At 37.4% G+C, this 22,482-nt stretch overlaps 1 protein-coding gene across 2 annotated transcripts in view; it reads right to left on the bottom strand.

Moving 5' to 3' along the window:
• Window positions 1-3,996: 3,996 nt before the first annotated feature.
• Window positions 3,997-22,482, bottom strand: part of TLK1 (tousled like kinase 1) — a 72,314-nt gene continuing 53,828 nt past the window's right edge. For both annotated transcript variants that reach the window (XM_030016741.1, XM_030016740.2), the window contains exons 12-21: window positions 21,007-21,073; window positions 17,293-17,390; window positions 14,565-14,646; window positions 14,198-14,289; window positions 14,022-14,111; window positions 13,095-13,264; window positions 11,769-11,904; window positions 9,153-9,264; window positions 8,753-8,860; window positions 3,997-5,752 (exon numbers count right to left, since the gene is read on the bottom strand). In XM_030016741.1, coding sequence (XP_029872601.1) covers window positions 5,576-5,752; window positions 8,753-8,860; window positions 9,153-9,264; window positions 11,769-11,904; window positions 13,095-13,264; window positions 14,022-14,111; window positions 14,198-14,289; window positions 14,565-14,646; window positions 17,293-17,390; window positions 21,007-21,073 — 1,132 coding nt within the window. In that variant the 3' untranslated portion in view covers window positions 3,997-5,575. The remainder of the gene's footprint in view (window positions 5,753-8,752; window positions 8,861-9,152; window positions 9,265-11,768; window positions 11,905-13,094; window positions 13,265-14,021; window positions 14,112-14,197; window positions 14,290-14,564; window positions 14,647-17,292; window positions 17,391-21,006; window positions 21,074-22,482) is intronic.

The raw sequence follows: 22,482 nt of genomic DNA, 5'->3' as shown, positions 1-22,482 counted from the left end.
GTGCATCAATACTAAAAATAACAGGAAGCCACAACCCCAGACCACCACACAAGGGTGATGCCCAGGGACTGCTTACGTTTCTTACACTGAAAGCACAACTGCCAAACTACAGAAACAGTACTGGGCTCAGGGCTGAGGCCATGGCATTGTCTTCCTGGGAAACACTTGTTTCGCTCGGCTGCAGAGTTGTGCTCTGCTGAATACCATGGCACAGCTTCCACACAAGAGCAAGAAAACACCTTACTTTTTGCTAGCTGACCTGCTGGTCTGATGGCAGCACATCCTCTGAGGACATAGCAAATGTGGTTTTGCTCTCCATCGCTTTTTAAACAGAAAGTCCCTGTGCGTGTTTTAATGATGCACAGAAGAAGATACTCACAGATTTGCACAAGAGGATTCTGAAATTCAAACATCATGTAATTTCTTAATGATACCTGATTAGCTCTAGAGACACTAGATACAAAACGAGATTTCTAGGGAAAGCATTTTCCCTTGATTTATGCCCAGAATTTTACTGACTCAATTACTTAGAGCAAAATAGAAAAAATTAATTTCTTCAACAGCAAATTAATTTCTTCAACAGCAAGAGTTTTCCTAACATTCTGTTAGGAGTTGAATATCTGAAATAAATAATGTAAGAACCTCACTTGTTCAGAGGATAATAATCTTAACTCCAAAGGATACTCAAGAAGCATGCATGAAGTTCAAAATTAAATACATGGAGGCTGCAGAGAAAACAAGGTTCATGTACTACACATGTCAGGGAACTGTTCTTCATGCCACAATGCATAGGACTGGAAATATTAGGTTTATAAGCAGCAAGAAAGACATGATGCTAGGAAAACCTGGAGTAGATTGCTTGGATAAGTAATGCAGGCTCCACTGATGGGTATCTTTAAGAGTAAGGTGGACAGATTTGTCAGGATATAAGTAAACTTGAGCCAAACTTGGGTACTGGAAGAGACTAGAGAGTTTTTCAGGGACCCTTGCCTAGTAAGCATTGAGGACCAAGTAAAACCTATTTTGTTTGTGGAAAGAGCACCTGGAAACACATTGGCCTCAGGTGGCAGGTAATGCCAAGCTGGTGACTCGGGAGAGTTCTGTTTATCTTATTAGACTCCTTTAATCAATCTATCTGTGGTCACAGAGACATGAAATTGCTGGATTATTCATTATCTCTCTGAAAACATTTGCAGTCTTACCTTTCTTCCAAACACAACACAATCCTCAACTCTACAATCCATGGCTGCCTGGAGCCAGGTACCCTCCGGGCCTCAAGAGAGGTGTTTACACCCTGAAGCCCACAGCAGGATCATGCTGGGACTGTCAAGTGACAGCGTCCTGGTCCCGGTGATGTGGCAGCAGACAGAGTCTGAGACCACAATGGTGAAACAGTGTCAGTCTGTGCTGCCAGGCGCCCCTCACCTGCAAAACCAGGGTCCTCCCTCTGACAGCAGTTGATATGTAGAAAAAAAATTAGAACAAAACAAAACAGCAATTGTGAGACTGAAGTGTTTTAGACACTGAAATCGAGAGACTCTCTTACCACTCTGCCTCCAAATTTTGAGGCTGTCCCTGCCCAGGCCCCCCCCACCGGGCTGGGGTCCCCAGTCCGCCTTCCCAATGCAATGTTCCACTTCTGGAGAAGACCAGCAAGTCCCGGGGGCTCTTTGAAGAGGTTTGTTGCAGAGACACCTCTCACCTTTCCTGGTGGCCCCCTTCCACCCAGCAGCGTCCCTCACTGTTCCAGCCCTCTGTAGAAAACATGGTGGCGGGTGAGGAGGGGGTGGCTGCCACCAGCTGCCCAGCTGGGGCCCCTCAGCTGCCGCAGCTCCTCCGTGCCCCGACGAGCAGCTTCAGCCCCAGCAGAGCTGAAATCCGGAGCAAGACTGGAGCAGCAGCACTGCTGGGGACCTGCGTCCACTCCCCAAACTGGATGTGCCATGTCCGGCCCGGCCGGGAGAGCTGTGGGATGGGGAAGACAGGCCTGGCCCCGCTGGTGGCCCTGCCTCAGACCTGTGGTTTCCTCATGTTCAGGATGACGTTGAAGCTGGAGCAGGAGCACCTGGGATGCTTCCAATTCCAGGGCATGTTTTCCTTTCCAGGGCTTGCTTATTTTAAAACACACCTTAGCCAGTCACCTGCTTAGGCTGTCATCGGCAGCCCCAGGGTCCCACGCGGGGTCCCAGCGGTGCAGAGCACCCCTCGGCAGCGGCTCGGCACCTCGCGCGCCCGTGACTTGCATACCGAGAGGGCGCGCGGCTTTGTGGGCTTTTGAAAGCCTCTCTAATTATGCAGTGGTTTGCTCATAGCCGTAGTGTGTGCGGTCAATAGCACTTGGGCAGCTGGCCAGCAATGCGATGCCCTTCCAGTCTTCTTGCGAGTGTTAAAAGCACTTTTTAGAAAATTAAAGTATTAACTAGCCTCCATGAAAACAGTATCTATCAACTAGCGTAGACCAAGTTAAGGGTGAATAATGTTCCTCACTGAAATCTGAACAACTTCAGTGCAAATGTAAGTAAAAAAAATAGTGCCAAAACATGGCTGTTTTCCAGAAACAAGCCAACCATTGTTAACATTGACTGCAACGACCTGTAGCACTACAGTCATAGTTAAAAGTGCAGAACTTCTTACAGTGACCTGCTTTGTACGCAGTTTTTTAAAATTATACAATGTAGTATTTTAGCATCTTCCAGTAAATGCATATATTTTAAAGTATTTATGAATTTAAGGTAAAGGAAGCCTTTTATTTCCAAGGTTCATTAAAAACTGCCTGATGAAATTTAACCTCATTCCTTTTGTCTACCCGCTGCTAAATCAGAAGAGAGCTTAGGAAACCTAGTGATGGATGACATGTGATGAAATTAGTAAAATGTGCATGAAATACAAACTGAACAACCGATGCATGAATTACCTAGGAGTGGATCAGCATTCCTCCACGAGCAGCAGTAATTCCGGCTTCTAGACTCAACCTCAAGGGTACTTCTATCCCAAGCACAAATTGCTGAATACCAGGCACTGAACACAGCAACTCAGATGTCTTCTTGTGACTGCAGAATGACTCCACATGGGGATACAAAGCTTTTATTAATAGTACCATAAGATGCTAACACAAAACCACAACTGTGTGTATTGGAGGTGAAAACCTCGCAACTTCGATTTAAAAGATGAGATGGTGACTCTCCTTTTCTTTCACATATTTCTATACGAAACCTTGTTTAAAGTGACTGTTTAGGTTTCAGAAATGTGTATTTGTATAGCTAGAGTAAATACCATGTATTCAGCCACAACAGCCTATTCCCAGATGCTAACAACAGGAAAAACAAGTCTGTATATAATTAGTGCAATGCATAAAACCTCTTATTTTTAGGTAGCTGTAAAATTTCCAGTTACTTAAGTAGTTCTCTGATATATTGCCAAACTTCCCTTTACTAGGGGTAACCATAATACATTGAAGATAAATAAAAATACAGTTAACACAATCCTACATCTTTTCCTCAGGGAAAACATTCTTCGATTTAACTTCCAATATTGACACATGCACAATAAGGAGGAATGAAATGTGAGCCTACAGCTATGGCACACTCTCCTTGAACCCTGCACTCAGTCTCATGCTGTAGAGGGTGAAAAGGATGCAGTCCTAGTACTCTGGTGTAATATAAGGCAGAAAGAGTCACTATTTAAGTCTAATTTTATTCTATGAGCTAATTTTATTCCACTGTTAAAGAATTCTAGAAGGACCCACTGAAATACTTAAAAGTTGTTTCTGTGAGGTCTATTCAGTGAAATGATGTTTTGGTAACTTCATTACGACAGATGTTTTAAGTTTCATGGAAACCTCCCCTTTCACCTCCAATGTTACTTAAATTAATTATTCTATTATTGGCCTTTTGTTTGTAATTAAAGAGAATTTGCTTTAAATAGCTAAGTGTAGCTCAGTGATATGGTTAGCTGATTTGCCCTTCGTTGAAATGCAAAAACACACAAAGAAAACCCTGAAATTTCAACTGTCATTGTTTATTACTGTTTTGGCTACATTCTCTACAATTTCAGCAGCATCTTAAAGAGACAGTTAATGTTTCTTTATATACAATGAAAACAAAATGGCTTGCAACATCAGAAACAAGAGCAACAGTTTAACTGTACAATACTAAATGAAAACCTGTGGTAATACAGCCTCCTTTTTCTGCAACATGGACAAAATTACATATAGGTATTCAGCATCAAGAATGGGATAGTAAAAAGAATGGTGAATGGGAGAGAGATACACTGTTCTGAAAAATAAGTTTCTACCATACAAGGCAGTTAGAAAATGTTTCACATTTTAAAGTATCTGTACAAGCCACAAGAAACATTTCCGTGTTGATAGGAACTTCCAGAAATAGAGAATAACCATGAGCAACTTCTACATCTAGTATCAATGCGCTCTCCAGGTTGAGAACGCAATAAACTGACTTAAAGAACTGTACTGTATACTGCCAACACAGATCTGTTTTACATGCCTTGATTGTTAATGAATTACCTACTCTTAATCTCTCTATAACGTACAGTTGACTTGCACCTTAAGGAGGTCATTTGATTCTTTCGCAAAATTAAAAGCAACGTCATTTAGCAGCAATTAAAAGCGCCTTGAGGGAGACTTAAAAAAAATACAATATCCAATTAGAAAAAGCCATACTTTAAACATTTGTACAGGAATAAGTTGCTGAAATTTAACTGAAAATGTGACATCTGTACAACAATTTACAATAGAGCTAGAAGGGAATTTATCATTATTCCTGCATAGAACATTATACATGACCTGTTTGCATTTGGTTTCATACTGTTGCTTGCTTTTATCAGAAGCCTGGAAAGTTTCACAAGTTTCAATACCACAGCAAGTATAGTATTTTTAGAAAATTGAGCCGATTTCAAAATTAGCAATCTATTTGAGAAATAAGTACTAGGAATTCCATATCACTCTTCCAATCAAAATTCAGTGAAACGCCACCGCATTTTTGGAGGTACAAGCCTGAGTTGCCAAATAAAATACTACAGTTTTATCTGAGGAATCTGATACAGAACATATCTTTGACCGTCTCACACTCCTTACTTTGGTTTCGAAAGATCAATGTCTTGGAAAGATGGCAGTTAATTTAGTTTATAGCCAGGCACGGAATTTTTCCTGTGTTTTCGAATTTGCTCACTACCCTTTTTTATTTAAATAATGAAAAACTACCCTTCGTGTTAGAACTTTCCAGTATCAACCAAATGTACTTTAAGTATTAAAAAGATTATTTACAATGTTCCCCAGAAAAAACTAAAAACGTTTTCTTCAGTCTTAAACACAGTATACCTGTTAGTGCGTAACAGGCAGTGTCATCCTTCAATGTTTAAAGGTATTTCTCAGAAGGGTACATTTATTCACAGTCCATGATCCATTCCAATCATACAAATGACACTATGTAGGAGGACTTCAGTCTGAAAACACAGTTATCAAACTTGTCCTGTGTAAAAACACTCAAATGCTTTCAAGCTCAAGTCTGCATCTGGAAACTACACAAAGGTATCATGCCATTCCTCGGTTGGAGAAATTTCAGTACGAAATAATGCTTGAAGTAGGTGGTGTAGGGGATGCTGCTAGCCCAGTCATATGCAAGTTTCCTGAAGAATTTGATCTCCTCATATGAGGGAGAAGATAAGGATCATTAGCCAGCTGGTGGACATCAAATCTATCCTCTTTTCGGTATGCTAAACAGCGTCTGATAAAGGCCTAGGAAAGAAATGTAAAAAGTTACAATATCATTCCAAATAATTATGTCTGCTTACAAGCAAATATGCATGTCCTCCTGGATAAACTAGTTTCTAAACAAATTCTTGTTCTTATGTAATTCAATTCAAATGACAGGGTAAAATTTTACTACTGACTCCAATGAAAAAATGTAACATCACAGCAGGAAAAAAAACAAAAATCAGCAAATTAATTGACTTCAGATAATCACACTTTAAATATGTATTTCCATGTTTAGGAACTGTATTTACAAGTCAAACATTAGCATCTCACACAGTTAGACTTCTGCATGTGTTATCTATGAACGGCTTAGTAAAAACCAGAAGCAAATGTCAGAGGATTGAAAGAGTAGAACGGAGTTCCACGGAGCTTCTAAAACCATTCAGCTGTGTGGTAGATGAAGAGTAGATAGAAGATGCAGGGGCAGAATTTCAACGCTTTAGTTGACCTTTGAAAGCAGGCATTACCACATGTGCCATGACAGAATAGAGCAAAACATGAAATTTGACAATGGTGGTTGCCAAGTTCAATAGGCATTAAATAACTAACAGACTATCTAAGAAACCACTACTAGCTGGAACTCCTTTCCCAGAAAAAACTCAATCCCATCTGCTTAAAAATACCTACTCAATTGAAAAATTCTGTAGCTAGCTTCAGGACTGTTCTTGAGACACTATGTTTAAATCCATACAATGCATGCCAATCATTTTGTGCTGAAAGTTTCTGTCAAGTCTTATGTCTAGCATACACAGAACATTTGGTCTCCTGAGAGCTTCAGCTTCAACATTTAATGATAGAAAATCCTTATTATTGCTACAGAACTGATTAGCACATCATTACTTAATTTAGAACTTAATTTAAAAGAATTACATATCTTTGATAAATCTGTTCAGCTGTTTGTTCTTTGCTCCAATTAAAAACTGGAGATTAAAGGAGAAAATCTATGATACAAGTTCCAGAGAATCCTGCTAGAATTTACTTCTATCAATTACATAACCAGCACGAACAAGGTACAAAATAAAAATCATGCACATCTGTTAATATATATTCATGTGTTCTTGGACATTATGGATTTTAATCAAATTCTTCACAATAAATCCTTCATAACAAATGAATTGTTAGGAGTTGTTTGCAAGATCCTCAGAGTAACAGTTTGTGTATAAAATGTTTGTAAAATACTTCATGCTTCTGTGGTACTGTAGACACACTACTGCGATGCAAAGGAGAACATTACACATAATAGGAAAAAGTGAGGAGGATCAAAGGACAGTTACAGTCTGAAAACTAACTAACAATGTCATTTCAGGTTCCATATTTATTTCATCTCTGTGTTTTCCAAATCAGAATTTCAGTTTACAAGCTGTTCTCTTCCAACTGCCAGGCCTATAAATCTGAAAGACAATTTGGATTCTACACAGTCATCATAAATGGTCTGAATTTACAAGTCAGTCTGAAATTGTTTTATAGCATTTCCACCAGAGAATAATTTCTCCCTCTCCCAGCTATCGTGACAATGTTAATAAGAGTGGAGAACACTGAAAGTTTTTTTTAGTCTTTCAAACAAACAAACAGAACATGAAATACACAGAGAATGTAAAATAAGTTGCCAATTCTCCATGCTGAACTGTCTACTCTTTCCCAACATCCTCTATATAAAAACTACTAATGACAAAGAAATGCAAAGTTAAAAGACAGGGATATAAACTGTTAATATGTAATGTTATCAGTTATATGATGTGTACTTGTGAACTGCATTCAAAGGACACAATTTTTCCAAATGGAGGTGAAAAAACAAAACCAGCAAACAAAAAACTCAACTAAACAAAAAAACCAGGACAAACTACAACTCTTCAATCAAATTTTCATAACCTTAACTGCAACTTGCTCACTAACACTACTTTTAGAAAGCCTAACCAATGGATATATACCACAAATTATAACAGCAGGTTTATATACCCAAAAGACTTATTTTCTTGGGAAGTTACAGCCTCTAGAAATAGGTTTCCTTTCCTTTTAATCTTTAGAAGCTAAATCTTAACATTCTTAAATTTTTTGCAGCTTGTGTCCCAAATCTAAGTATGTTTAATTAGTTGCTGAAACTTGAATAGGCATTCTACTATCTTGGCATTTTTTTCAATGAGCATATCTCTACTGCATCTGGCCTTGAATATATCTTTCAAAAATAAGGACAGTTTTACAAACAAGTAACATATAAAATATGTTCTTCCATATTCACAGAATTGGATCTGTGTTACAGATGCTCAGAGCAGCAATCATTTGGGAAACCACCTTAACCTGTTTCTGAATAGCTAGTCTGCGGAGATGAGTTTGATACTACAGAGGTTTCAAAATAAGATTTTTAAATACAGGAAACATTGCCATCCACACCTTTGTGGCAGATCAACTATTTTGGCAGTCTTATTTCCTGAATCAGCATCAACATATCTTATAGATTCTTAATCTTAAGAATTTATGTTTCTAAACTCAGCTTTGAGTTAATACACACATACTATGACCTTTCAAGCGGAAGAGTGTTAGCAGGCATATCCTCCAGGTATTTGGTAGTCAAATAGTTCTTCGAGCCAATAAGGTTGCAGAGAATAACACTCACTGTTTTCAGAAAGAGCTTGTTACTGTTAGCAGAAGTATTTCACAAGAACTTCTAGCAAGACAGCCTGAGTGAGACACATAAGGTCCTCTGGGAAAAAGCAAAGCAGACAATATTTGAGGCAGCCTATTTTAAAACTGCTTGCAAATTTCTGGAATGTGTATATATATAGTCTTGCTTTGAAGTACATGATTTTGAGAAGTCCCAGAGTAAGTTTGCTTAAATAAAGCCATCAAAATACCAGTTCTCCATTATGTTTTCCTACACGTTTAGTTACTATGTCCCACAGCATTCGTAAGTTAACAGCAATTTTACAGCTGAATCTTTTATGATGAATGTTTTAACTGTTACTCAGAGATCATAAGAAAAGTTACCTTGGCTTCATTGCTTACAACAGGTTTGACAGGGAACTGAACTTCTGTGGCTTTTAATATTGTATTTTCTTGTAAGATATCTTGCTGTGATTGATTGTGGCCAAATGGCTGAAAATAAGCACATGATTTTTTTCATGAGAGTTATCCAACTACTTTGATTTCATAAATATTTATGCTATAGTAAGTTGTTGCAGTGTTAATACAAACTGCTAACCATTCCGTAAATAAAAAAGTTTCTGTCAAGATTTTCTACATTTCTTGCAGTATCAATGCACGCCGCCAAAAAGTAACACAAGTAATTCTCAATGTAGATTCACTTCTCTATGACTATAATTCATAGTCTACTAGAAACAGGCATTTACACTAAAACTCTAAGATTTTCAAACAACATTTTCCTTACCTTTCTACCATAAAGGCATTGGAAAAAGATTACTCCAACTGACCATACATCAACCTTATTAGAAATCTTTGGTGGCTCTTTGCCAACTACAAAACACTCTGGAGGCAAGTACCTGGAAAACAAAACATGCATCTCAGTGTCTGCAAGTAGATGTATGGCATCACTAGAACTTGTTCAAATATCAAATTATACAAACACTTTATGTACATCGCGTGATCTTTTGGCAACTGTACAGTTGCCTTACGATCCGCACTCCAACACCTTGCACGCTCATCAAAACTGACTTTAGTTTTTTGTCTAGTCAGTCAGCCAAATAGAGGGTCTATTTCATACAAGCACAAATACTAACATTCTTCACCTAATTCACTAATTGTAACTTTTTTTTTAATTGGGATCCTAGGTTAAATATGAACCTTCTCCATCTATCAGAGGAAGAAAAGATGAAAGCCATATAGGGCATTTTACAGCAAGCCCTGGTTAGGAATCAAAGATAGTGTAGATATGGCTTAAAGGCCCTTTACCTAAGTTTTTAGTAAGAATAATGACATTAACCAGAGGGGTGTATGGTAGACAAAGATGACTGGTATTTCCATTCCTATAATCTGCAGGAAGCCATACTTAAAGAACTGAAAGTTAGGAAGTTCCTGTGCCATTCCTGAATTACAGGAGAACTGGTAAAATGGAACCTCCTTTAAAAAACAAACAAAATCTCCCAAACATATCAATATGGGGGCAGTTAAGTATTATTGACTGTAATATCTAAAATTGAAAAAGACATCAAAACTATTAGAGCAACTACAGACCAGACACTTTCATCAATAGCATATAAGACTTAAAAAAAATTTTTGAAGAAATATTTGTAGAAATGGAAATAAGCAGAAAAATGAGAAGAATGCAACACAAATACGAATTTCACACTGTATCACAAAATATCTTCTGGAATACTTGTGTACAACTCCGATTACAACAATCAAGAAAAATGAGCTTAAAGTGATGCAAGTGCAAAGAAAGCTACTAAAATGATCTGAAGAATGGAGTGCCTACAATTCAGGGGAAAAAACTGAAGGCTATAAAAACACCAAGGAGCAAGTACTAGGAAGGGAAACAACCTACTTCAGGGAGGACAGTGTTGGCACAGGAACAAACAAGTATAAACTGGCCACAAATAAACACAGTCTGTAAATTAGAGGATTAGGTTTCTAATGATCAGAGAACTGAGGTTACAGAACGCACTTCAAATCAGATTACTGGGGACAAAATACTAACTAAATTTAATACAAACGTCTGTAAGTTTACAAAAGAGATTATGTGACCTAACTGCCTCGAAAGGCAGGTAACTGGACCCAGTGACTGAGGAAATCCCTTCCAGGACTATGCTGCTCACAGTTTGTGCAATCTGCTCTAAACAGACTCATCCCCCACCTCAAACTCACTCAAAAGATTTCCCTCCTTAATGAAGATTTTGGGCTTAGAGAAAGCGTGAATTAGAAATGCAGAGATTCATCATGAACCTATAATAGTCAAAGACCTTTTCTGATCCCTTAGTTTACAGCCTAGCGTCTGTGGCATTTTAGACTAAACCAAAGGCCAAAATTTTTTGACATACATTCCTACAATAAAATATTTAAATTGGTGTTTAAACAGGTAAAGCATTAAGAAGAGTAGCAAAAGCTAGAATGCTTCAACTTGAGTAATCATCTTTTCACAGCATGTGTGCACTGGCATTTGTGCAAGAGTATGTGTGTTTTCTTTTCTAAAAAATCTGAAGGAAAAAGCAAAAACTTTACTATGTGCGACTTCCAAATATGGGAAAAGTTGCAGAGCAAATGGGAACGACACTGGCTTCTCTGTTTAGAGTTAGGTTTCAGCTCCTGACTCTGATCTTGCTACAAGCAGAATGAGGAGAGAAAGAGCAAATGAATTCAGAAGCAGTAACCTGGCCAGTACAGGCTTCCTATTCCACCCACCCTGACACACCTACCATGCACCCAGGCTCAAGGAGCTACAGTGCCATGAAGAAGCTGCATCTTTAGAGAGCTAAATCTAGAAACAGCTCTTCTGTAAGCAATGAAATGCTTATTGTCATTCCTGTTCTGTAGGCAGCTCTACAACTTCAGGTTTTTGGACAAGCATGCAAGTGCACACAGAAAACAAATCACAGCTGCTGAGCTGTCATTAACCTTTAGGATGGAAGAGTAAATACTCTTTTGTCCTAAGGACATTACCTGCTGGTAATCCCTGCTCTAAGATTTCCAAGGACTAAGCACCCACACTTAATCATCATAGCTCTGTCAAATGTCTTCAACCACCTGCAGCCAAAGATTAAACACCTGCTTCTTCAGGGAAACCATGTTTCTAAATCATAGTGATCATCTCCACATTTTTATTTTTTTGTATATTAAAAAAACAAACAACACACATTCTCTTATCTTACTTGTTATGTTACCATTCTAACATCTGGGAATATCAACATTCACAGTACTGCACAAAAATCTTTGTCATACATGTTAATATTTTTAATCCTAGCTCTCTCTCCAAATTGGCTTTATAAGAGAGCATTTATGAAATCTGAACAATGACCCAGAGTCTAAACAGCAAAATCAAACCAGGCATTACCAGTAAGTTCCTGCTCCCTGTGAAGTTAAATCCATTCCATCCACACCATAGCTATCATCATCCATTATTTTGGACAGGCCAAAATCAGTAATTTTTATTTCTCCACATGCTGTTCCATCTACAAGAAGGATATTACCTATCCAGGGGGAAAAAAAAAAAAAAATTACCTCAAAAAAGCCAACAGAATGCTTTATTTTCAAAACCAGGCTCAATTTTCAGGAACATCTAACTTCATGAGGGGTAAGTGACACCTTTACATCATCTTTATATCCTCAAGTCTAGAGTAACTTGATTATGACACATCTGAGTGCAGTCTCAGGAACTTTCTAGGTTATCATCATCATCTGAAATGGCTCCCTCAGCTGGGAGCTGGCTGGACAGCGAGGAAACACCAAAATCTAGTGAGGAAACACTAAAACGTAGCAGTATACCAGTTACAATGAAGTTTCATATTTTTCTGCCCAGAACAAATCCTACACTACAGGTTTTGGGGCTTGCATATGCCACAAAATTGTGCCAAGAAATTGCTGCAGTACCACGAATCTCACTCCATGTGTTAAGCTGTACAATAATTTCTTGATATAAAAGTTATTTGATAAAGTTCCTCTGAGAACAAAAACTAATGAGACTAAGAATACATTCTGTACAATACCATATGAGAGAAATCTATATGAACAATTTGTTACACAGCAGCAAGCAAACAGGCTGGCACTAAGAGTTACATTACAAAACCCCATGCTTGGAAGTGTAGCAGATTAAAATACATGAAGAATACAAGCATCATTCATGCAAGGTGGTAAAACAAAGGCCATGGAATCAAGACGGAATACATCGTTTATTACAATGCTTATTACTCATTGTAAAGAAAACTCTGAAGTCCTGTTTTGAAGTGCTTATGCTGGGATGCTGAAAGTGATTAATTACCTATTTCAATCCTTTACAGGCTAAGAAATACATAAGGGAAAAATTATTTACACGTCAGCATTCCACAATGATCAGACAGGGCTCAGCCAACTAAAGATCTTATCTGTTTATATTGCTAAATACCAATGTACATATCTATGTGCTATATGATTTTTTCCTACAAATTCAAACCAAAATAATACAAAGTAGAAAAGTTATGACAAACATTTTCCCAAAGAAAAGACAGATAATTTTGGCAATAAAACTAGGAAGAAAAGCACACACTGTTTTCAGTTGTTTACAATAAGTGTGACATACAGAAGATAATTTTGGTATTTTCAGGCATGAATAACAAACAAAATAGAGGATTAAAAAAAAAAAAAAAAAAAAAAGACATTTTCAATCATAACATTCCTCATTTACCTGGTTTAAGATCATAGTGTATAATAGGGGGCTTGATCTCATTGAGATACCGTAGTGCATTTACTATTTGCATTACAATGGACCTAGCTTCCTTCTCTGACATCAATTTATGTTGCTTGAGATAGAAATCCAAGTCATTGCCTTCACAGTATTCTAACACCGTGCAAAACCTAGGGTAGAATTCAGAGACACAAAATTAAATAACATATCAAACTGTACAATCGGAAACAGAGAAATGACAACCTAGTTTGATACTGGCAAGTTTAAGAATGGCTGCCTGAATATTAAACTACATGAATGAAATTGTTAATAGAACACATGGCATAACTACTAGCTTATGAAAACTGACATAAATCACAACATTCATATTCACCAAAAGAGAAAATGCATCCATATTGACAAGAGGTTAAGTTAAAAAAAAAAAACCCTCATTTATGTAGGTACGTTTCTCAACAGAAAAATATATTCACTATGCCTTAAGATGTGACACAATTTCATCAAAGAGGTGCAGCCCAGTGACCAGGGGTTAAGCTTAGGCTAATAATGCTACTGATGTCATTTAGTCTTGGAAAAACTTGTCTAAGCTACAGCAGCCTTTTGGAACTACCCTGCAGCAGCCCTTGCTTTGCCCAAAAACATTACAGCACTGCATGTCCCTTTCACCCTCAGGACATCCTGTAGGGCTTGTTAATCAGGTGTTGCAAAACACGTTTTTACCACTTTGTAGAAGGCCTGCAATATTTAGCTGAGACAAAATTCTGCAACTAGTGTGTTTTGTTTCCAAGCCCCCTTAAGGAAACCCTAAACGCTTGGGCTGAAAACAAGAACATATTATTTTTGTTCAAATACTCTTCATTTCTGTTTATCTAATATACAGCGCTAAAATTCTTGCCAAGTTCTAGAAAATGTATCATTTTATGTACTTACGTATCTGTATCCAGGGAGAAGTAGTCATACAGTTTAACTATCCGGGGGTGATCCAGTTCTTTGTGTATTCTATACTCTCTGCAGGCATGTCTAAAAGAAGATGGATACATTAACCTTCTACAATCAATAAAATGCTATTCAATTTAACATATGAAGCGTAAGTCATTAATATTTACTTGTGGTAGTTTTCTTTCTTTTCATCCCTCCAGCTTTTGTTAAGCTGGTGAATCTTCACAGCAGCATATCTTTGTTCATAAAGATCAAAAGCCTAAAAAAGAAACCCACAAATATGGGAAAGTTATAACCAAAGATGATAAAAATAACACCCAATAAAGAGAGGGAAAAAAATGGCATGTAATTCACAAGTCTACGGTAATGCTACCTCCCTCCCTGGGTTAATCGAAGTTTGCTCAACCAGTGTTTAAAGAGTATACCACATTACAATCCTTCTGCTTATTTAGATCCCCCTCCCTCCTGCTGAAAATCAAATGTACAAACATACATGGTTCAAACATTAGATTTAGCAGACCCAACACACTCTACCTTGTACACTTCACTGAAGCCACCTCGGCCAAGTAAATGGAGTAACAAATACCGTTCATTCAACGTGGGGTGATCTTTAAATCTCAAAAAGAAAAAAAAAAATTAATTCTATTTGAGGCATACAAATAGGGTCTAAAATGTAAATCTCTTACTATTACTTCTCAAATGGAGCTTTTTTTTACTAGCAATATATAATATGTTGAACAACATTACGCCATGTGTAACCTTATGGCACAACTATGCAACATGGCCAACTTCAGTACCTTTTGACTATTTAGTGTACAAATGCTATCACAACACCATCGTCAAACCAGTCAATTCTGGCAAATTTTTGTTTACTTTTGTCTCTATTTTTGTGAGGATAAGACAAGCACCATTAAATTTAAACAGGCGATACAAGGGCTCTCTCGTGTTTGTGCCAAATTTTACAGAAGTCTCAAACTTCAGCTTTCTGGAACAGACGAGGATATTCTTCCAATTTCACATGAAACATGACCAGGCCTGTTGTACATACCTGCCTCTTTTTAACAAAATGGGTTTTATATAACAATAAGAAGTTAACAAATAACAAACAGCAATATGGGGAAAACACACCAAAGGACTGAGTATCTGCTTGTACTCCAATCAAAAGCAAGAAGAAAACACTCCTTCCAAACACCGAATGATGCTGCAGGACAGAGAAAAGGACCATACTCTCTCCTGAAATGTGCAGAAGACAAAATACATCCTTCCATCCAACCAGGGGGAAGGGAGGTGAATACTTACCACTTTTCTAGTGCAATGATGAGACAACTATACTCATGAATCCAGGGCCAGCTGCCAATTACACGCCATATAAAACTTTAAGGAAGTGTTTAGGGCTAGTCTGCCAATAGGTCATCCCATCCTTCCATGTTCTCTATCGTTTTGGAGGTATGGTCATAGTTAAGTATTTGAGGGAAGATTCTTATTCTTGCTTACTGTGCCCCTTTTAAACATAAAACTTTTCTTTTCCTCACTATGAAAATACATATTTCAATGCTAAAGACATTTTTTAAAACATCATAAACAGTAAGTAATGCACTTAGTGTAGAAGAAATAAATTTAGAGGTAGCATCATTAGGTGATTGATGTCATGTGACCAGTAGCCCAATTCTTTAAAACCACAGTCAACAAATTTAGATTTATATTTTCTTGGTTCTTCAATTACACGTATGCTTCTAGTAGGGCCAATCTTGTGAACCTTACCACCTTCCCTCTCCACTGCTGCTTTTGCTACTCTGTGTGGCTCTCCATGGCTCAGAACCTACACCTTGCAGGTAGCCCCAGCATCACATGGGCTGTAAACCCGGACAGGGAAGCCCTAACCCACACTCTCAACTTGTCCTGTTATCCCAGTGCAGTTGTAAATAACACATGCAGACATACAAGTTTACCCACCTCTGAACTGGGCAATATTTCCTACTCTTCATTGTCAAGGCTGGAATGCCAAACAGGTGAGTTTGCTGCCTACTTTGCCTGGGGAGGGCATACATGGGTAGAGTAATGTAGAGGGGAATGTTGCTAGAACAAGAAAGAGGGCTCAACTTTGCTGGAAGCTGAAAACCCAACAGGATTTGAGTCAGGACCCAACAGCTGCTTTGCTTCAGAACCCTCTCCCTTATCAAATGGCCAAGTTGCCAAGATGCGTTAAGGAAAGACAGCGGGGGCTACAGACCTAAATTACTTCTCCATTGCTTCTGTCTTCTATATTATGAGTGTAACCTGCAGCTTGGCCACTTGGTAAATACTCAAGCCTAAACTCCCATAAAAACACGAACACACATTTTATGGTACAGAACAAAAAGCTTTAAAATGTGTCAAAATTGACTGCAGAAAACGAGCAGTGAAGCTGCAGTATTCTGCTTGTCTATGTCCTGTAACTCCATTTTCCACTAGGACTGTAATTCGGACATTCTTTGCCCCACATACGCAATATTTACACAGTCAAAGCCTGTCATTTTTCTGTGGCATTTATTACTTCTTGCTGAAGGATGCCTTTTTTAAAAAAAAAAAAAAAAAAAAAAAACAAAACCAAAAAACCAAAACCAAACTCTTAAGATTAAAAAACGTTATCATTTAACCTGCAAAGAACTGCTTGTTTACCTGTTGTAGGACATTTATTTTTGAAGGAAAATATTCTGCCATTGAATTGTTAAGCATCAACACTAATTATTTTTCATACCCAAAACACAACACCAATTTAGCTATCAATTAGCACTATAGCACATGGTAAAAAAAATTTTCTGTATTCCTGCAGGGTAGGTATGGGGACCTACCTGTTGCATCCAACCCTCCCAGCTGTTTTCTTGCATTATTGTCAGCTAAGTGAATTGCATTAGGTTCCCTTACAAGATTTTTTTTTTTAGCCTAGTAATATGCTCTAGCAAGTTTTAGCTCTCCTGTGTATAGGAGCTATAAGCTGTATGTATGTGTATAGTGTGTATGTGTATAGTGTGTATGTATACACACTATAAGCTGTGTATACATGTTATTTCTTGCATATTCAATAAAACCATTAGTAAGTTTACTAAACTATAAGTAATTCTATTCTTTTTGAAGTTTAAATAAGTTGGTGTTTAAAATATATACATAAACAAAGAGAACCAAAGAAAAATTTATGAACAAGCCTCTCCTCTGTAGGTAAAATGTGATTTCAGAGCATTATTTTAAAAATAGACATGCAAAATTAAGACAGCAAGTCTCTTACTGTGAATTATCTTCATTATTTATTCTTTTCAGTTCTCTTATGTGAAGATTCCTAACTCTTTCCAAACGTTCAAGTTCTGCTTGTATTTCAGCTTCCTCCTGCAAATGAAAAGAATGGAATATAAAAGCTCATTTGCTCCCCATTTGAAAAGGGTATTTTTACCCCTGCATCAATACTAGTGGTGATGGAGGAACATTACATTACAAAACCCTGCTGAACTAGAAGAAAGCACTGCTTTTCTCTTAAAGCCAGAAAAATTCAGAAAGATAAGGCAAAAGCCTGTTTCAAGGAACCTTTCTGTCCATGAACCCACAGGTAATGGGATGTTCACAGTTTTGTTCTGCACTGTAGGGATGCTATTTGAAATGAGAAGCAGCTGGGTTTTGTACCTCAGCCAAGGAGAGAAATTATCTGGGAAGCGGTCTGAAATTGATGTACAAAGAAGAAAAAACTGAGATATGTGCAGTTACAGATTTGGTACAAACCGACAAATTAAGAAAAGACGTTTAAAATATTTTGAGGCTGAAGTGTAAATCAAAGAAAGAATAAAAGAGTAAGTCATTACAGCAGAAAACGTTCTTAAGGTGTTGATACAAGACACCAAAAACAAGGTAATTTAAAAAGATTTTTCCATTTGCAACTTATTAAAATTACAAATGCAGAATGCGTATTGCCTAAGATTTTGAGTGCAATTTCAAAAGAAGCATGTCAGGTATGAGCACATTCCTTAACTAATTTCAGCACTTAAAATTATCTCATCTTTATGCTACATATTAGAGAACACTGAAATAGTTGTTTATTCAGATTCTCTAAAAAAGTAAAGACTTCATGATGCCTAGTTTGTGGAAACCTACATATCTATACTCGAAGTGAAAAACATATACTCATTGAAAGACACTGTAGAAAGGGTAATATCAATTTCAGAGTTAGTACCTCTAGAACTTGAAAGTTTGAATAAACGGGAGACAAAATTAGTCCATACCAGAAAGCTCATAATTATGGAATTATTCTAGCTGAAAAGGAAAAAGAAGGCCTGGCATCTGATACGTTATTTTTTTTAGTAGCAGTGCCAGTGGAAGCAGTGCCCCACATCATCTCTTGTTATTTTGGCACAGCCTCTTGTACAGCCACATGGTGAACCAAACTGGAAAACTAATCAATCTTTTATTTTTTTCCTTTTTTTTTTCCTTAAAAAAGAAAAAAAAAGTGCAAGCCTCTCAAAGATACATATTTGGTTTTTGAAAGAAGCTAGATCAGTTCTCCAGTCCAATTTATACTGTGACTGCAAAACCTGGTGGTGCTAATAAAAGTGACAGGGCAACAAGTCACAAGGGTATGGAGGCTGAAGTCAGCAAAGGGGAGAGAAAATGCTGTAAAGCTGATATTTCCAAACACTGTATATCATAAAACCACATCCTGAAACAACAACTGTATTTATATAATCTAAACCACACATTAAATAACCACATTTGCAATGAGTTGAGGAGTCCAGACCGGACGATTTCAGTGGATATCCTGAATCCCTCCCCATAAGCTAAGGAAAAAAACTCTCATCCCAAAACAAGACACTAGATGAATCTCCATACAGAAAACAAAAATAAAATTCCTAATAATTTAAAAGCTGGACTAAGTAACATTAATCTGCTAGCAGATCTGGGTGGACCATTTGTTTTTCCTAACATATAATGTCAAGTGTTGGGTTGTTTTGTTTTTTTTCCTGTTTATACAATGTTAAACTCTTTTTTTTTTTATATTTAGATTCATCTTTGCAGTTCTCTGTTAAATACCCTGAAATGATATGCAGTTCCTCATAACCCAATAGTCCTTTATAAAGAATTCTAGCCTTTCTCCCCCCCACAAAAGGCCACACACTTATACACACACAATTGTCTATGTTCTTCCCAAAGGCCGACCAAAAAAAAAAAAAAAATAAAAAAAAATCCATCAGTTATGCCTCTTCTGGGCTTTTTTGTTCATATATTATGCAATTCAGTGGTTCTCAAAATGTGGTTCATAGGCCAATGTTAGTCCAAAGAGAACTGGCTGGTTGCATTGTTTCCAGCTGTTATTTAGGACACTCAGGCTGTGAATACCTTTAAGCAAGAATGAACCAGCTTAGCTGCCTCAGGTCACTGCTATATAAAAGGAAGTGAGAAAACAAGAGCCTCTCTCCAGGACCAAAGCTGCTAGCTGGAAAAGAATTTCCTGGGGAGCAGAAGGAAAAGAAAACTGGTGGTGGCAGCATGTACAGGGCACCAAAAATAAGAGCACCAGGAAAGCATCTGGAGAGTGAAAAGGAAGAGGAGCAGACAGCAAAACAGCATATGCAGAAGGAAAGAAGAAAAAAACGTAACCAGCAAAGAAGCATTAGGGAAGAAATATAGCCATGTAAAAAGAAGATAACAAAACTGTTTTTCTTAGTTAACGATAAAATTTGTATAGCATGTAAGAATTAAAATGCAAGTATGTAGTTTTATTATTATTTTCAGATATATTCAAACATGATTTGCTAAGAAATAACATTTGTTTCCCCTCTGGCATTTAGTCAAGGAAGTTACTTCTTATACAGAGTACCCCAGCATTGATGCTCAAGGTGAAAACAAAATTTGGGTATTAAACAACTTTGTAACAGCTTCCTTCATATGTCACTTGAAATTTCCATTAGACTTCAAAAATTCCGTAACAGAATTTCACGTGAAGCTGGTGCTATTTCTAAAGCATTAACAATGAAGAACTATGTGGGCAGTCTACTTCACTAGTGCCAACAAGTTTATATGCAGATTTCCTACCAGATTCAAGTACTTTCTTGTCATACTTTTTGAAAACAGCATCGGAGTTCTCAAGGGGCCCAGTTCAGTTCATTATAGTAGGATTTATAACAGCTGACGTACATTTGAAGAGAACAGGCCTGAAACAGACTTTTGCAACATTTCAAGGGGAAAAACACTATGACCTGTTTTGACTGAACATCTCAAGAGCTACTGCTCAGCAGATAAAGGTACTTTCCTTTCACACTTGTTGACATACTTCTGTCTGCTTCAACTGTCATTCCTTTTCACATGTTATTTCTCAAAAGTTTGTTAATATCATAATTATCTCATCACATAGATGTATTAGAATGATGCGCTTCAAGAAAAAAGTACCGCTTTTTTTTCAGAAGTCAAAAACTTGAGTAAAATATCTGACTGCAAAAATAATTTAAGATACAGAGAAAAGATTTTCCATAAAAGTAGGAAAATTATGTTCTCTCTTGCAATAAGTAGTATGCTAACCGATAACTGAAGTGGATACTATAGATTATCAAAACGATATTCATTCAGAAATGCAATGCTTTGTAAATTGGACCTTTTTAAAGGTCAAAAACTAACGTAAAAACATGTATCAAACTTGGCTGACTACTTCCTCAGCTCTGAAACAAGAGCAGTATTGGTGGCATCATAACTGTTATCATCGTTAGGAGGACTCAAGGAATCAGTACAGTGTTGCACTGGGTGTGCACTGCCCTGTATTCCCAGTGTTTATAGTAAGCTGCCCAAAAAAAAAAAAAAAAAAAAAAGGCACTATTGGGCACAAAATTGTATACAGCACTTTTAGTATTATGTTTTCTACTCAGAGAGCTCTCAACAAGCCGTCTCTTTATTTTGATAGTGCTAGTTTTTATGGGTTTGGGCATGGTAAAAAAAATAATCTTAGAATAACAGATCATATACATACCTTTTTGAGATGTCCTAATCGAAGTTTGAAAATTTCTTCCTGTTCGTGATACTCTGCTAGAGTCAAACTGAAAAAACAAAGCAAAAGAAACATGTAATTATAGCTTTTATATGATGGTAAACAAAACAATAGGATTCTTACTTAAATACTACAGTAAATACAGTATCTTATGCTAATTATTTACTACCACAATACTACGACTACATTTTTGAACCATCTTGGTTTGTAATTTCAAGGTCAAAACATACTTACAGAATGCCTCTGTGTCTGGTATTCTGGAATATAAACTGCCTCTCCCACAGGACCATTTCTGTTCTCTCAAGATAGCCTGTTCGATTATCTGGGTCCATTCTGAATCATATCACCATCCCAGTATTTTAGCTGATGCTACTCCACTGCTTGGTTCTCAACTCTAACACTTAATGAACCAAAGGATCATTAAGAAATCCGGAAACCAACTAGACAAGACTGATAACACCAGATTTTTGAGCTGTGATTTAAAAAACGTAGTGCAAAACAATACATTCCAAGTTCATTAACGCTACATTTTGCATGAGACCACAAATTCAGTTTTGAATTGGCATAGGACTCTCTTGCTTATTCTCTTTTCATGTTCCTTTGAGAACAGATTCCTGGCTACAATTAATTCAGTGGTCCCTCACTGTCTCTAGACTTGCTAGGATACAAAGTCAGTTATCATCCAGAGGATCTAGCCTGTTCATACAGATTAGTAACTAAGAAACCTAGGAACTGACTGCATGCAGTATCCATCTGACAATGAACAAAAAAGACACAGAAAACAAACCACCAAAGAAAAGAAACCAAAGAGACTTCAGGTTCCAGAGAAGAAACCATATGTGTATGATGAAGGGTAACAGGGGATGGGGAATGATAAAGAGGTATGGCCTCCTTGAAAGGGTTCACACAAATAGCTACAAACAAATTAAAATTAAACATTTTATTGTTTTGCCTAGATCTACTATTTCTTGCACGATGCAAAGCTAAAACTAATAGCATACTATGTTTTCACAAAGTCCATATTTTAGTGGGTTCAATTATCAACTGCCCTGGGAAGATAAGTTACACAAAGTATTCAGAATCATAGAATCATTTTGGAAAAGATCTTCAAGATCATCGAGTCCAACCATCATCCATGCCCACTAAACCATGTTCTGGAGTACCCTGTCTACTCGCTTTTTGAATACCTCCAGGGATGGTGACTCAACCACTTTCTTGGGCAGCCTATTCCAATGTCTGACAACCCTCTCAGTAAAGAAATTTTTCCTAGTATCTAACCTAAATCTCCCTTGCTGCAACTTGAGGCCATTTCCTCTCGTCCTGTCTCCAGCCACCTGACAGAAGAGACCAGCACCCCCCTCACTACAACCTCCTTTCAGGTAGTTGTAGAGAGCGATAAGGTCTCCCCTCAGCCTCCTTTTCTCCAGGATAAACAACCCCAGCTCCCTCAGCCGCTCC

This window comes from Aquila chrysaetos, chromosome 6 (genome assembly GCF_900496995.4).
Source record: "Aquila chrysaetos chrysaetos chromosome 6, bAquChr1.4, whole genome shotgun sequence".
In the NCBI taxonomy this organism is placed as follows: Eukaryota; Metazoa; Chordata; class Aves; order Accipitriformes; family Accipitridae; genus Aquila; species Aquila chrysaetos.
This window is presented reverse-complemented; position numbering and strand designations above follow the sequence as displayed.